The sequence below is a fragment of the Eufriesea mexicana genome, unplaced genomic scaffold, assembly GCF_001483705.2.
Source record: "Eufriesea mexicana isolate 0111107269 unplaced genomic scaffold, ASM148370v2 scaffold12515, whole genome shotgun sequence".
Taxonomy (NCBI): domain Eukaryota; kingdom Metazoa; phylum Arthropoda; class Insecta; order Hymenoptera; family Apidae; genus Eufriesea; species Eufriesea mexicana.
The window spans coordinates 80,554-95,243 of NW_016920072.1; the positions used below are offsets into that span (position 1 = coordinate 80,554).

The following is a 14,690-nucleotide window of genomic DNA, read 5'->3' on the forward strand; positions in this document are numbered from 1 at the left end:
ATTTAAATAGTCTGAAACGCAACTTCGGTGAACAGAAAATGTGATTTTTTAAGAAATTGCAAAAGTAAAGTAAAAATTTCAACGGAATATCAAATATAATTTAAAAAGTCTGACAAAGATAAAAAAAAATGTACTCATGCATTGGTAGGCTTTAAAGGCTTATTTCTCCAAAATAAAGATTTAAATTAACAAAGTAAAAACTTTTTACAAATACTACATTGCAGTTAAATAGCTAAAACAGTCAAATAAAATACACAAATTAATAAATGTAAAAATTCAACCAATGTATAAGTACACATATATATATATATACACATATATATAGCGACATTCTTTTTTTAAGATAATCTATATATAGATGTAAAGCAAATCATTGTTATTGATTTTTATGCCATGAACTGTAACTAACATATAATTGTTATATAGTTAGTTTGATTAGACTAGAGCGTTAGAATCTTTGTGTATTAATTGTGGCCTTTGACAAAAAGAATGTTCCTATCAACCTAGTAGAAAAATCAGTGTTCAAGTATCCTACTCAGTTAAGTAGGGCTTTCCAAGTATTTTAAAATGTAACATATCTATCAATTATAGTATAGAGACAAATGTATATGATACTTTTTAAAAAGAAGGATTTTAATTTTTATATGAAGTACTGTATATGTTTTATAATCCTATTTCCCTAATACTTCCTTCATTACTTTATAACATAAAATAAGTACGGTGCAGTAAATTAAACCTTCATGAGTATTTATATAAATTTAACAAATAAAAGAATCGAAATTTTTTTACTTTTTGTTTGCTTGAAAATTATATTATATAATTTTTCTTGCAAAACGTGCCATAATTATATACGAATGTTTAAAAAAAAATCAAAAAACATTCAGCTTGATATCTATAACCAAAATACCTTATACATTGACAATAACTTTATGCAACTACTCGAACACTGATTACTTATTAATACATGAAGGGCAAATACTTTTATATGATACTTTTAAATAACGTTTTTATATTTTGCGTATTATTTTTATTCTTAGATTCTATACAGAATGTGAACATTCAGTATTGATACATATTACATTCTTTAAGATATTTTACCAAAAGTTTGGTGCGAATGTTCAATTGAATGGAATTTTCAGCATCATTGTTGTGATTCAAGTACATGAGTGTATTGGATGCTAATTGAAAATTCCTTCAACTAAAATCAGTATTTCTTGTACAATGTAAAGGAATGTACCTGTAAATATTATTCACAATTCACAAACTATCATTAACACTGAAAATCATGTAAATTTTCATCATATTCATGTTGATTTTTTTTTCTTTATATGATAATCATAGTAAAAGATAATTTATAAATAACAACTTTTTATTTACATATACAACTTTTGTAATAAAATATACACATTCTTGTTTAATCTAAATACAAGCGTATCAAGTCATCTTCTTTGGCAGGATATTTTGTCACTGGACATTTTCTATTTGTGCGTATCACAGGCAGAATGCATTGATAACAGAATACGTAACTGTAAAATAAAGTATTTATAAATTGTAATTCAATTGAAATTTCTTATTTTTGTAATATTATTTTCCACAATACACATACCCAGATACTGAAAGTACTGTATGTATTCTGAGTGCTTTATGACAAATTGGACATATGCCTTTGTATTGTTTTGCTATTTCTGGAATCTAAAATAAATAAAAAAAAAATATTTTGAATCATATGAAGGAAACTTCATTACATTGCTATAAATATTATAAGTTTCTTATTTTCTTACCTTTGGCGGTGGTGGAATAGGTAATGACAATAAATTAACTAAATAATGTTCTTGAGTCCACCAGGATAAGAATTGAAGGAAAAATGCGGCAAATTCAAGGGATGCAGTCACCATTCTCTGGAATATATCTATACCATCGCTAACTCCAAAGGAATTTACTTTAATTTTTTTTAGTAAACTAGAAATGCTAATTATTGGTTCTGGTTCTGTATATGTTAAAGTGATAGATAAAAGTCTCAAAAGTGGAGAAGTATATGCTGATTTTCCAGAAATGTAAAGTATATAATTATATAACACCATGAATTCATATATTGTGAAAATTATCATATTCCCTTTAATAATGCAATTATGATACAATTGTTGCCATTTCTGTAATAAAAAATAAGTTTTAAGATTATTTAGAAAACAGATATATATATATGAATTAAAATTAAGCATATTAATAATTACTGATTGTGGAATACAGCCATCTATATCTTCGAATTCATACTTTTGGCTTAACTGAGACAGCTTACTTTTTATGTAAGGAAACAAAAGAGATAACATCAAAGAAAGATTTCTTTGCTTGTTTGATAAACTGCATTTAACTTTTGAATCTATTATAGTTATGCGCTTTAGACCATAAAATGCTTCAGAAAATGAAGCAGCTAAAATTAATATATGTTTCTAAATAAGTATCTTTGAACTTTTCAAGTTTGTATAGATCTTAATAAAAATTAAGTACTTACAATATTTGTTAAAATAATGGCATTGGAGAAATGTATTAAATATTAAATAGCCTTCATCTGTCCATCTAAGAAGATGTCCATATCTTTCGATATTAAATGATGCAATAAACTAAAATTTTGTAACATTATTTACAAAATTGAATATTTTTAGTTACAAAAATACAAATTGCAATTAATAAAATTTGAATTTTATAATACATAAAAAATAAATTTCTAATATAAAAGTACTATAGAATTTCTAATATAAAAAATGTGTATTAATTCATTGTTGAAAGTTTATAGTTCCGCATCAAAATTAAATTTCTTAATCGGATTTCCGGTTTATCGATTTCAAGAAACGTAATAATATCTACTACTAAAGTAATCGACTGATACTTCATTCTTAACCAAAATGTAACAAAAATATACAGTATTTTTTTAACAATAGATTATTATATTAAAACAAAAGACTATCATATAAAATACTATTTTTAAAAATAGGTCATACATCAACAAATCTCGAGTCATAAAAAACATAACCTACCGATAGAAGTTTTTTAAAAGCTGGTTCGACAGTAGATGCAAATGATTCTTGTGCTATAACCTCGAAAATAGAAGGTTTTATAAATGTTGTTCCAGTTAAATGCGCTCCTTTTTCAGCCATTTTCGATTTTTAATAATCTGTACTAATTTGTTATGTATACAATGACAACTTATGTCAATTTTATAAAAAAATCTTAAATATATAAAAATACACAATAAATTGCTAAAAAATTCCAATCAATTGAAGTATTATCATTTTACAGTTACTATACAAACAATTTTGACGCAGTATAACCAAGATAAAATATAATTTAGCAATTGATTATTAATCATAATTAATATTTATTTCATCAATTCGAAATATATTACAAATGTAAAATGTGATTTATAAAGAAAATAAATACTTGTGTATGCATAAGTATGATATTATATATATTAATGTGTATTTATATAAAATTTCCATACTGAGCCCTCTAACGGAATGAATTGAAAGTATCAATAATGACTAGATGAGTTTATATCTGCAGCTGCTATCTGAATTATTATTGAATAACTGAATTACTTAATAAGAAAAATATTTAGTTTCATATTAAAATGATTTATATATTTTGTTATGTATATTTCATTTCTTATATATATGGTTCATATACATGTAACTAGACACTTGCGATAGTGCTGCTGTTGGTAAAGAAAGATTGTATGACGAGTTAATTTATCATTTTTGTATCAGTTTGTTAAACATAAAGTTTCAAACAAAAACATTTTCTTTAATAAATTTTTGAAGATAAAATTACTTTTGCTGTATGAATTAGGTAACGTTAACTACATATTTCATACAGTATCCAACCAGCTGATCGAAGCGTTTATTACCCATACAACTTATAGATGTTTCATAACCTAATAGCTCATGACATTTTAGAATGGTATATGTATAACAATCTTAAGTTAGAAAATTTAAATTGAAAGAAGATAAAATTTTTCATATAAAGTACGAAAATGTCTACCAAACTCAAAATGCGAGGTTTAATATGAAAGAAAGGGTTTAGGTTATCAGAAAATATAAAACTACGATTCAAAATATCAAGAAAAGCCATTAAAGATGAATCTCTTAGTAAAATAATAGCTGATTTTTCGGAAGAATCTGTGTAACATTGAATTTACAATCATGTCTGGCAAAGGGAAACAAAGTTCTAAAAAAGCAGTTGTTAAAGTGCGAGAAAGTGGAAAGACTATACAATCTTCTGTACTTAATTCAGATACAAGTTCAGAGAGTACAGAGACCACAATGTCTCTACCCATTTTAAAAATTGCTGATAATAGTCGCCTTCTTCCAAGATATAGTAGCATTCTACAACGTAACGTAGAAGAAGGTGTAGGTATGGAAGATCTTGATACATTGCAGTTAGAATTAGAAATGCTCCTCTCTTCAGTAGTTGTACGACATCGCATGCTCCAAGAAGAGATAGCTAATTTATCCTCAGCAGAGGAACGTAGAGACAAAAGATCTAAAAGCGGAAAAGGTCTTTCCCTTTTAGATAAAAGAGTTAGAGAAGAAAAATTCAAACCAAAAGAACTTAGTACTAAAACACAATCTCCTCTCCCAGCAAAACTGTTTAAGCAAAAGGCTGTTACTAGCTTGAATTCTCAAGTCATTCCAAATGTTCATGAAATTTCAAGAATTGAAGGTTCTAAATCTGAATCGCCAAAGTTGCTCTTACCGAAAAATGACACACCTAATAAATTCTGGGCATCTGTCGATCCATACTGTACAGACATTATGTCTGATGATATTAAATTGTTAGAAGAATTAATCTCTACTCATAGCGATATTAGTGACTTTAAAAAAATCCCACCATTAGGTCGTCATTATAGTTTGATGTGGGCACATAATGATTTGTTGCAAGAAGAGGATGCAGCTAATCCAAACAGAGATAAGAAAAAGAATCGTTCAGATGTATCTCTGTTGGTTGGAAAAAATGACAAAAAGGCACATAGTATAGCAGGGCCTTTAACCCAAAGATTGGTTTCTGCTTTACTAGAAGAAAATGTATATGTTGCAAATAATAACACAGACAACAAACTCTTTAGGGACAGTGATCCTCCTGTTTTAAGAGATCTCACTATTCAGAATTCCATTAATTTAGAATTAAGGATGCACAAAGAACTGGTTGAACAAGGAATTTTAGAACCAGATGCACAAAAGAAAAATCAAGAAGATGACGAAATTTTGACTGAGATAAAACGATGTCAACAAGAACTTACTGCGCTTTCTAATCACAATGTAACACAATTAAAAAGATTATTGAATTTAGCCCAGGAAGAAAGTAAGCGCCAAGCACTGAAAAGAAAAATTAATACAGCAGATACCGAAGTAATAGAACATTATAAAAAACTTATGCTAGCAAAACAGAGAAAAGTACCCTTAACTAAAAAAGAACAAGAAAAAGCATGGTCATGTCTTCGAGAAAGAGAAAATCTCTTAGACCAGCTGAACATGTTACCACACAATAATATAGGAGAATCTATAGGTTTCGGCACTAATACGAACTAAATGGAATTTTTTACTGTATTGTACAATATCATGATAAAATTATGTATAAAAATTTAATATCAATCTAATTTTTAAATTGAAAAGTGTATAATTTATTCTAAAATATTACCATTAAATTACTAATTTTTATTTCAATAATTAAAAAATTTTTAATTATTGTGTTTGTAAATTTTGTCACAGATAAGACTACATACCATTTGTAATTTTATGCTAAATTGAAAATATTGAAATTGACATCAGTTGAAAATTCATTGAAATCTGTTTTATATTTTGTCTGTAATTTTTGAGAATCAACTGTAAGTGCTTAAATTGATATAAAAAATGATAAACAAATTCATGAATTTTCAATTATTATTAATATATAATATACATACTGAATGAAAAAATGGAATTATTAAAATCAATTACGTAATTTTATTCAAACAACTATTACAAAATTATAATTCTAAGCTGTGTTGAAGTGAGATTTAATAAATGCACAAACTTTAAAATTAATATTTATTAATGTATTTTGATTATTATGATCTAGGGAAAAGGTTGGTCAAAGAGATTCATTCCAAGATTGATTAATAATTTCACGACAAAAGTGTTTATTCGATATCACTATACAGCTTTCTTTGTCCAGTTATATTAACGACGCACGCGATGGCACAACAATAATGAACCATGGCGGGGTAACAAAAATGTTCGATATATTCTATTCCTTACTATTTGATAATATTAAAAGTGATGATGATATATATTTGTGTGTGTGTGTGTGTGTGTGTGGTTGTGTATAGCATGGGTTTTGGAGGCAGAGCTGTTAAATCTTTTTACTTTTTTTTCCTTTAATAAATTTTCATTAACGTTCTTATTCATTTTTTATTACACTGAAATACATAATTGTAATAATGAGTTTTTATGCTATATGATATACAGTAAACCATGAAACAATTACAAATCAGTTCGAAAAGCCCTGAAGGGGTGAGGGACGGTTCGATCGATGATCCAAACATACGTGTACAGCCCCCATTTGTCGTTCATTGTCGTACCGTCGCATACCCCGTCGAACCGGATATTCGAGCATCCCTAATGATTTCATGGCATCCCGTGCACCAAAAACAACTACCGCTGCTTCCCTCGCGGGAATCAAAGGAGGCTGCTTTGGAAATGATGCACTAAAACTAGTAGGTTTGTGTTTTTATGTGATTTCAATGATTTAAAACGCGAATAAGAGCAAGAAAGCCATCATAAGGCAAAAGAGACCCATGGCCTCAGACAGAGCAAAGCCTAAGATAGCATATGAAAATAACTGCTGTTTGAGAGAAGGATTCCTGGCATAGCCAATGATTAAAGAACCAAACACTGAACCAATTCCAGCACCTGAAATCATAATATTGCTTTTAAGTCTTTATTTTATAATCATTCAAGGAAAATTAGCTTCAATATGATATATAACTTTACTACTATAAGATAATTCTTTTCAAGGAATTGGGATCAAAAGGCAAACAGTATAAGGAATGCTATCATCAGACAAAGGAGACCCATTGCTTCTGATAACATGAAACCTAAGATGGCATAACTAAAAACTTGCTCTTTTAAAGATGGATTTCAGGTATAACCAATTATTAAAGATCCAAAAATCAAACCATTACCTACCCCTGGAATATAAATTTTGTATTATTTTCTAGTAAAAGAAATGAATACTAGAATAAGAATAAGATTAAAACTCCTATCATTGTTGACAACAAGAAATATATACACACCTGATCCAGCAACACCAACAGTGGCAGCACCAGCACCGATAAACTTTGCAGCAGTGTCAATGTCACGACTAATTGTTGAAGTTTGAAAACTACGTATGATTGAAGATTGTACCAATGGAGACTATAAAATAATTATTTACAAAATTAGAAAAAGAATTATGCAGTACAAAAAACAAAAAGAAAGAGGAGAATATTTGATATTTGAAAATTTAAAAAAATAAAAAGCATTTAGATTTGATATAAAAGGAACCACATTCTATAATAATTTCAGTCTTATATTATATAAAGTTGACCTATTACCTATCAAATAACATGACTTATATAACCTTTGTCTTCATTAGTTTTATATGTTTTGACATAACAAAGGGCAATAAAAATGTTATTATTGTGTTCACAGTTATAACTGATTTATTCTATTAACAAAAAAATATCAGATATTCTTTGCTTTCTTTTCATTATTTGTGTTAAAACTTTTAAACAAAATAGTTAAATCAATTGATAACAAGAATATAATTTTCATAAAGATAATTATTTTCTTCATAATAGACTCTATTTTTATTTAAATTCATATTTCCCAGAACAAAACTTTAAATTGTAATACAATTTTATTCAAAAATTAAACATAGATGATTAAAGTTGAAATATTACACATATTATTGCAAATCGACAAATTTATTTTAGAACTCTTTCATTTTTCCCTAAAAAAACTTTAAATTATGAAAATAAAATCGCTTATATAACTTCGTAATGGGGTGAGGTTATGCAATGCAGAAAATATGAGTTACTTACACTACTGACTGGATTTTGCACTTGGTTCTGCTGTATAGATGGGTTGTGGCTAACAATGGCACTACTCAATGGCCGGATAAAGTTCTTAGTTCCAGAAACCAACTGAAAATAAAATAAGTTATTCAAAGATTATATAATAATATGAAAATCTGAAAACGATAGAAACAGAAAACTACTCACGGTCGATCTCGCGACGGGTACGATGAATCTAGTGCAAGCATACATGATGGCAGTTGAAGTTACGTAGTCGCTTAAGCGAGTATCTGAAATGACAGATAATATTTCTGAATGTGGAAATAAGTTTCAATGAGAGGCGCGTGCTAATCCGGCGAATAACGACTCACTAATCACGATTTGGGTAGCGTAGTATTACGTAACGTTTCTGATGGAATCGTTATGCGAGATTCAGGTGGTGCAGAGTCAAAATTAACTTATAGTATAATACAAATATTTTCGGTTTTTATTCTTATACAGGCAGGTCAAAACTACGGAATAGTAAATGGCTGATAATAAATTACAAAATGGCTACGCCTCATGTTCTGCCATCGACTGACATAATTAACTTTTCTTTCACGATTATCTAAGAATTCGCAATTGTCTCCTCTTAACGATAGTTCAAATAAAACTGATACTGAAAAGATGGTATATGGGAAATTTAGAACGTTCCTTTTATTTTACATGATTTTCTATTACTATTTGGTCACACTTACCAGAATATAGAGTCAAAGAGGCGGTAAGAAGACCCGGCCTATGGAATGTTGAATTGGTCAGTGAGTAGTGAACGAAGCGCTCGACGAATGAACAACCTATGCGGACTGAACGAAACGAACCGACTTCCGTGCGATGACCTATTCACTACTTCCAACACCTCGAGTATCACCGACGATGATTATCGACCAACCGAATTTAGCCGAACGGCTTTTCGTCTGCAGTAACTAATAAATACATTTCCTATTATGTATTTCTGTATACATATGAGTATTTTAACTTCCTAATATTTTATATTAAAATTTGTATCATTTTTTTATCGCTTCCTTTTATAAAATTTTTTAAAAATTTGATTAAGAAAAAGAGATTGATAATTTTAAATATCGACTAATATAGGCTCTCGTTTGATTCTTGCTTACTTACTGGTGATTTTCTCCAAAGCTAGTGAAATTGGCTACCATGTAGTTGAGTAAGAGGTTAGTATAGTAACATTAATATCGATAGTAACCTTTTGCGGATAATTAACGAACATCCGCTGTAAATCACCACTATACCGATAAATTCATCTATGCATTTCACAACTTCAACTGTATTCGACATTTTACTGTGAATCACTATATCCGTAAAAGGTTAATTAAAATACAAATTTGAGATTAAAATAAAGTTTTAAATAAAATTCATTTATTTTATTTCAATAGAGTATTTCATAACATAAAACATGACATGCACATCATTCCGCATTTTTTCTTTTATGTTTCAGAAGTTGTATATCACTTTCATGTTGAAGCACTTCGCTAGCATTGTACAACTGAAAGAATCGTTTTCCGTGTTCAAATGTCGCAATCATAATTGCGCAAGCTGGAGCTACTTTAATTACACGCGGTATTAGACCCGTAAATAATCCTTTCACCCCATTCTGAACATAAATTTTTCGTATTATAGCCCATGTTCCACTACTACGTCCAGGTTTATCTGTAACTTATATTTCTATTAAACTAACATTGTTCTAAATGTCAAAAATGTAAAAAGAAAAACTCAAAAGTTTCTATGATACCTGAATAAATTTCTTTCTCACCCATTTCTATTTGTTTATGTGTTTTCACTACATCAAATGGTATAGTTAAAAATGCAGCTAGCTGTAAAATTATTAGGTATTGGGTACTTTTATATATATTTAGTATAAAAATTGAAGATATGGAAGGTACTTACAGATCCAGCTACAGCACCAGCTATGAAGTTAAAAGTAAAAGTCTGTTGTGTCCCTTGAAATTTTTGTTTTATAGTTTCATAATGTAGCCAATAAATTGCACTAAATGGTACATCACGTAGAAGAGTACTACTTAATCCCATCCATAGACCAGAGACACCACTATATTTTATAACAGTTTTCAATGCTTGAAGAATTTCTTAGAAAAGATACATTACAAATAATTTAAGATGTTATATTACAAATAATTTGAAATATACAAAATAATATTAACACAAAAAATTACCTGCATAACTTAATTTTTGTGACTGCATTTTTGTTCTAATTAATTCTAATGGGCTTACTATTGTTGCAGCCCAAATACGTGCTATAGCCCCAGCCATCATAGGGATCCAAAATGGTTGCTCCATAGTAGCTCCATTAACTTTCCTACATTTGTTATTATACTTATCCTATTGAAATACAAGTAACAAATATTAAGACATAAAGACATTTATACAAAAATAAAAAATTATTTACCTTAAAATATAATCTTAACTGTTCATATGAAACAAAATATACTATAGTTGCAGGTACTGCTAGAACAAGAGTAGGACTTAAACCACTCCATAATGAAAGAATACCTTCATTCTTGCTGATTTTCATAAGAGCATCCTATGAATTTATTATTATATCTGTTTAATCACTAAATTTCATGTTTTATTTAAGCAAAAGTTAAATATGACATACCACTGTGCCATTAAATTTTCCATTCCCTTTCGCCCATATTGGACCTTTTCCATTTAAACAAGGACATAAATGATCCATTAAACCATTACAATAAAGGAAACATTTATTAGAAAGCATAGCTTTCTGTTGTGCTTGAAGCCTAATTTTTACTACATCCAAAGGAGTAACTGCAAAAAAATTTGTAATATGCCCTAATAATTTTTCATATAAAAATGCAAGGTATAAGATAATGATAATAAATCCTACCAAAAATTGATGTAATAAAAGCACCAGTACAAGAAGCAACAATCTGTTGATATGGTTTGATCCTAAATCTTGGATCATCAAGATCAAAATTTGGTGGTATGCTGCTTAACTTATTCATTTCCACTTTTTATTTTGCACTCCACAACATTGAAAAAATTTCGCTTTCACTTTTAATGACATATTTCTTTATAAATAATTTTGTTATCATTCTAAAATTAACAAAACAAATCACATATTTACTAACATGATAAAATTGTTGTTAGTGTTTGAATATCATGTCTATCATCCGATCACGAATAATCTAAAAAATGAAAAACAATTATATATTAGTTATTTATATCATTTTGTTACAATACATTAAAATTCGTAAACTTAAAATTAACGATAACAATAATCTGCATCATGCATTCCAATTTAAGACTTTTCACTAACTTTTTTCTTTTACTTAACACGTGGTCCTAACTTACACGACATTAGATTCTATCATAAAATTACGACTTTGTGTAGAAAAGTCATGAATATATAAGTATCGTGTTATATACTTGTAAATCAGCCTGCAATTAATCGAAAAATAACATTACACTACATACTCAACCATTCAGTGAATGACTCTATGATTGGAAAGTGTAAGAACATCTGATGAATTACAGAAAGCATCTAGGGAGAAATGCTTGTAAATTATTTTTAGTACTAGTTACGTTTTGATTACTTGAAACTAAATAAGTTTATATTTGCTTATGTCTATTTAATTTTATATGAAAGAATAACCAACGAAAATGCATTAATATTTTGATAAAATTGTAAGAATTACTACTTCTTCCAAGTTCGTGAAAATTTAAAAATATATGTTGATATTAAATTAAACAAAAAATTGTCAGATGTAATCGAAATCTTTTTTACCAACAAGGATCAAAACAATACTTTTTATTACAATTCTTATCTTATGGTAAATTTAATTTATGATCAATTCGCGCATGCGTACGAGGTACATTGCGCATGTGTAATTTATCGGTTTGGAGGGGCGTAGAAAGGAGGCCATATTGTACAGTTAAATTGAAAGAACGAAAATAATTATATCATCGTGTGGTCCTGCTTGTTTCATTTCGTATTTTTACCATACATATCCATAAAGGTGTTATACGTCCGTTGTGAGTAGAATAACAGTGTCCGGGGTCCGTTTTGGGGCTCCTACGATTTCTTTTGTAAATAACTACAAGTTGTAGTAGTGTGTCCTGATATCTAGATACCGTCCGTCAGTCTACTAAAGGGGTTTATTGCTCCAGACGAGATGGGCACTCGGGATGACGAATACGATTACTTATTTAAAGGTAAATTTCGATTCGATTTAATCCATTGATACAGCTTCATTATTCGTTTCCTAAATTTAGCAAAAATTTTCTACTCATACACGCATGAACACACAACACTACGAGACACGTACATGTATATACGGCATTTGCATATTCCTGTATACATGTGTACATATATATACATTGTATGTGTATGTGCATACTGCTGTTCATTGTATTATATGTGTATATATAATTTTAAACATCTACGCGTATATGTATCAGTTGAAAATCAACAATTGCCATCGTTCAGTAACATAGCAGATCCCGAATTAACGTCAAATTCTAATTGTAAGCGATGAAACGATTGACAGAGACAGCGTAGGATATCAGACCTAAACGATGACATCAGAGATGGTCTTTCACATATGAGAATTCATCAAATGATTTTTATCAATTGTCAGTCAGGCGGCGTGTATGAAATAGTTACAGTTAATCACATGAGTCAACTATCTAAAGTTATTTATGCTTTATGGCGTGTATCGAAAAACGTTTCTATGTGTAGTACTTTGTGTAGTTCGCAATTATTTATTTTTTTGAATTTTTATTTATAAGTGTTTATAATTTATTTATCGAATATTTGTTTCTTAGAAATTATAATCCGCTGTATAATTTGTTTTTATTGTGTGATTGCCGGTAACTTTACGAAATTTTATTGTTACTTAACTTAAATTGAATGATGAGGTGAAAATTAATAATTAAATTAAAGATATTTTATTATACGATATTATTGTTTGTTCAATTGGAACTTGCTTATTATAATTATATTACATAAATAAATTAAAAAAATTTCAACTGTAATATTTTATTAATGATGAATAGAAAAAATAGTTGGGAAGAGTAGAAATATTTTTTCATTTTGATATTTTATTTATTTAATAAAATATTTCTGTTATTTCAGTTGTTCTTATTGGTGACTCTGGTGTAGGTAAAAGTAATCTTTTGTCAAGATTTACAAGAAATGAATTCAACTTGGAATCAAAATCAACTATAGGAGTTGAATTTGCTACGCGTAGTATACAAGTAGATGGAAAAACTATTAAAGCTCAGATTTGGGACACAGCAGGACAGGAACGTTATCGTGCTATTACATCTGCGTAAGTTGATATTCCTTACTAAAAAAAGAAAGAAAAAAAAAATATTTCTTCATAACTATTAAAATAAAATACTTAAACACCTTAAAGATGATATAACAGTTTATTAATTCTTTTTTATTGACAAATTTTTGATAAATTTTAATTCCAGGTCATCTTTCTTTTTTTATTGATATAAATAATTTTACAAAACATAAATTTATTTTAATTGAAATTCATAGGTACTATCGTGGTGCAGTTGGAGCCCTATTGGTATATGATATTGCAAAGCATTTAACATATGAAAATGTGGAAAGATGGTTGCGAGAATTACGGGACCATGCTGATCAAAATATTGTTATTATGTTGGTTGGAAACAAATCCGACTTAAGGCATCTACGTGCAGTTCCAACTGATGAGGCAAAAGCATTCGCAGAGAGAAACGGCCTCTCTTTTATTGAGACTTCTGCTTTAGATTCTACAAATGTTGAAACAGCATTTCAAAATATATTAACAGGTAAGGAAGTTCTTATTGAAATAATACTAACTATTTATTCTTAAAGTAAAAAGAAATCAAAATATAAATTATTCTATGAAGTTTGTATAAATCATATATATTTAGTTTAAGACAAAATATATTTTTAATAGTATTTAGCTATAATAATTAGTAGATTCAATCTAATTACTTTTGAAATAAACCTCATTCAATTTAATTACCTTCCATCCAAATTTAACCTGAACAAATTGCTTTCTTACTAAATTCAATCAAATCCTATCTAAATTCGATCAAGTTTGATTATTTCTCAATAAAGTAGAGAGCATCTATTCTTTTAACTTTTTGTATAACCATAATATCTACTTACATATTCATATTATTATGTACAGGTAATAACAATTGTTTAAATGAAAATAATGTACTGCATTTTTATGTATGAATTTTTAAAGATAGAGAATCTTCGATTATTACAGAAATCTACAGAATCGTATCGCAGAAACAAATACGCGATCCACCTGAAGGTGATACAATCCGGCCACAAAACGTAGAGCCCATCGACATGAAGCCAACAATGAACTCAGAGGGAATGCGTAAGCAGTGCTGCCAGTGACTCACCTTGCTGCTTAAAATGTGTGTACACGCAAATACAGTATCAATATCACGGGAGTACACTCGAATAATACCAACTTTCTAAGAGAAAAAATTTAGTCTATGGTCCAGTAAAAAAAAAAAAAAAAAAAAAAAAAAAAAAAAAAAAAAAAAAAAA

The 14,690-nt window shown here is 28.5% G+C and overlaps 5 protein-coding genes across 7 annotated transcripts in view; 2 read left to right on the plus strand and 3 right to left on the minus strand.

Annotated features, from left to right (window-relative positions):
- Nucleotides 1-1,414: 1,414 nt before the first annotated feature.
- Pex12 (peroxisomal biogenesis factor 12) lies at nucleotides 1,415-3,152 on the minus strand. Its single transcript, XM_017908709.1, has 6 exons — nucleotides 3,033-3,152; nucleotides 2,510-2,618; nucleotides 2,232-2,428; nucleotides 1,782-2,150; nucleotides 1,607-1,692; nucleotides 1,415-1,526 (listed from the first exon to the last, which is right to left on the minus strand). The coding sequence occupies exons 1-6, from the start codon at nucleotides 3,150-3,152 to the stop codon at nucleotides 1,415-1,417; spliced, it is 993 nt and encodes a 330-aa protein (XP_017764198.1).
- Nucleotides 3,153-4,039: 887 nt separating this feature from the next.
- Ada3 (transcriptional adaptor 3) lies at nucleotides 4,040-5,582 on the plus strand. The gene has a single exon (XM_017908698.1). It carries the CDS (start codon nucleotides 4,197-4,199, stop codon nucleotides 5,580-5,582), a length of 1,386 nt encoding a protein of 461 aa, XP_017764187.1. The 5' UTR covers nucleotides 4,040-4,196.
- A 573-nt stretch (nucleotides 5,583-6,155) lies between these two features.
- ATPsynC (ATP synthase, subunit C) lies at nucleotides 6,156-8,987 on the minus strand. Of its 2 annotated transcripts, none has more exons than XM_017908687.1 (5): nucleotides 8,827-8,987; nucleotides 8,297-8,379; nucleotides 8,117-8,218; nucleotides 7,328-7,448; nucleotides 6,156-6,944 (listed from the first exon to the last, which is right to left on the minus strand). In XM_017908687.1, exons 2-5 carry the CDS (start codon nucleotides 8,339-8,341, stop codon nucleotides 6,781-6,783), a joined length of 432 nt encoding a protein of 143 aa, XP_017764176.1. In that variant the 5' UTR covers nucleotides 8,342-8,379; nucleotides 8,827-8,987; the 3' UTR covers nucleotides 6,156-6,780. The 2 variants fall into 2 exon arrangements, with proteins under 2 accessions (XP_017764176.1, XP_017764177.1); XM_017908688.1 differs by lacking the exon at nucleotides 8,827-8,987 and adding an exon at nucleotides 8,461-8,570.
- Nucleotides 8,988-9,554: 567 nt separating this feature from the next.
- Nucleotides 9,555-11,490, minus strand: LOC108553673 (solute carrier family 25 member 40). The gene is made up of 8 exons (XM_017908671.1): nucleotides 11,439-11,490; nucleotides 11,007-11,307; nucleotides 10,761-10,927; nucleotides 10,551-10,685; nucleotides 10,318-10,483; nucleotides 10,034-10,230; nucleotides 9,879-9,960; nucleotides 9,555-9,796 (listed from the first exon to the last, which is right to left on the minus strand). The coding sequence occupies exons 2-8, from the start codon at nucleotides 11,122-11,124 to the stop codon at nucleotides 9,555-9,557; spliced, it is 1,107 nt and encodes a 368-aa protein (XP_017764160.1). The 5' UTR covers nucleotides 11,125-11,307; nucleotides 11,439-11,490.
- Nucleotides 11,491-12,032: 542 nt separating this feature from the next.
- Nucleotides 12,033-14,690, plus strand: part of Rab11 (RAS oncogene family member Rab11) — a 4,674-nt gene continuing 2,016 nt past the window's right edge. Inside the window, exons 1-4 of one of the 2 annotated variants that reach the window (XM_017908680.1) lie at nucleotides 12,033-12,334; nucleotides 13,257-13,452; nucleotides 13,671-13,945; nucleotides 14,398-14,554. In XM_017908680.1, the coding sequence (XP_017764169.1) occupies nucleotides 12,295-12,334; nucleotides 13,257-13,452; nucleotides 13,671-13,945; nucleotides 14,398-14,534 (648 nt within the window). In that variant the 5' untranslated portion in view covers nucleotides 12,033-12,294 and the 3' untranslated portion in view covers nucleotides 14,535-14,554. Of the gene's footprint in view, nucleotides 12,335-13,256; nucleotides 13,453-13,670; nucleotides 13,946-14,397; nucleotides 14,639-14,690 lie in introns of those variants that run through there. The other variant, XM_017908679.1, reaches the window with a different exon arrangement.

What these genes read in the sequence shown, in the direction of transcription:
- ATPsynC (XM_017908687.1), bottom strand. Translation starts at nt 8,341, where the DNA reads ATGTATGCTTGCACTAGATTCATCGTACCCGTCGCGAGATCGACC. An exon ending in TGCAAAATCCAGTCAGTAGT is followed by an intron (nt 7,449 to 8,116) that starts GTAAGTAACTCA and finishes ATTATTTTATAG; the next exon opens with TCTCCATTGGTACAATCTTC. An exon ending in TGTTGGTGTTGCTGGATCAG is followed by an intron (nt 6,945 to 7,327) that starts GTGTGTATATAT and finishes TTATGATTTCAG; the next exon opens with GTGCTGGAATTGGTTCAGTG.
- LOC108553673 (XM_017908671.1), bottom strand. Translation starts at nt 11,124, where the DNA reads ATGAATAAGTTAAGCAGCATACCACCAAATTTTGATCTTGATGATCCA. An exon ending in AGTTAAGATTATATTTTAAG is followed by an intron (nt 10,484 to 10,550) that starts GTAAATAATTTT and finishes GTATTTCAATAG; the next exon opens with GATAAGTATAATAACAAATG. An exon ending in TGAGAAAGAAATTTATTCAG is followed by an intron (nt 9,797 to 9,878) that starts GTATCATAGAAA and finishes TATAAGTTACAG; the next exon opens with ATAAACCTGGACGTAGTAGT.
- Pex12 (XM_017908709.1), bottom strand. Translation starts at nt 3,152, where the DNA reads ATGGCTGAAAAAGGAGCGCATTTAACTGGAACAACATTTATAAAACCT. An exon ending in CCATTATTTTAACAAATATT is followed by an intron (nt 2,429 to 2,509) that starts GTAAGTACTTAA and finishes TATTAATTTTAG; the next exon opens with CTGCTTCATTTTCTGAAGCA. An exon ending in ATGGCTGTATTCCACAATCA is followed by an intron (nt 2,151 to 2,231) that starts GTAATTATTAAT and finishes TTTTTATTACAG; the next exon opens with AAATGGCAACAATTGTATCA.
- Ada3 (XM_017908698.1), top strand. Translation starts at nt 4,197, where the DNA reads ATGTCTGGCAAAGGGAAACAAAGTTCTAAAAAAGCAGTTGTTAAAGTG.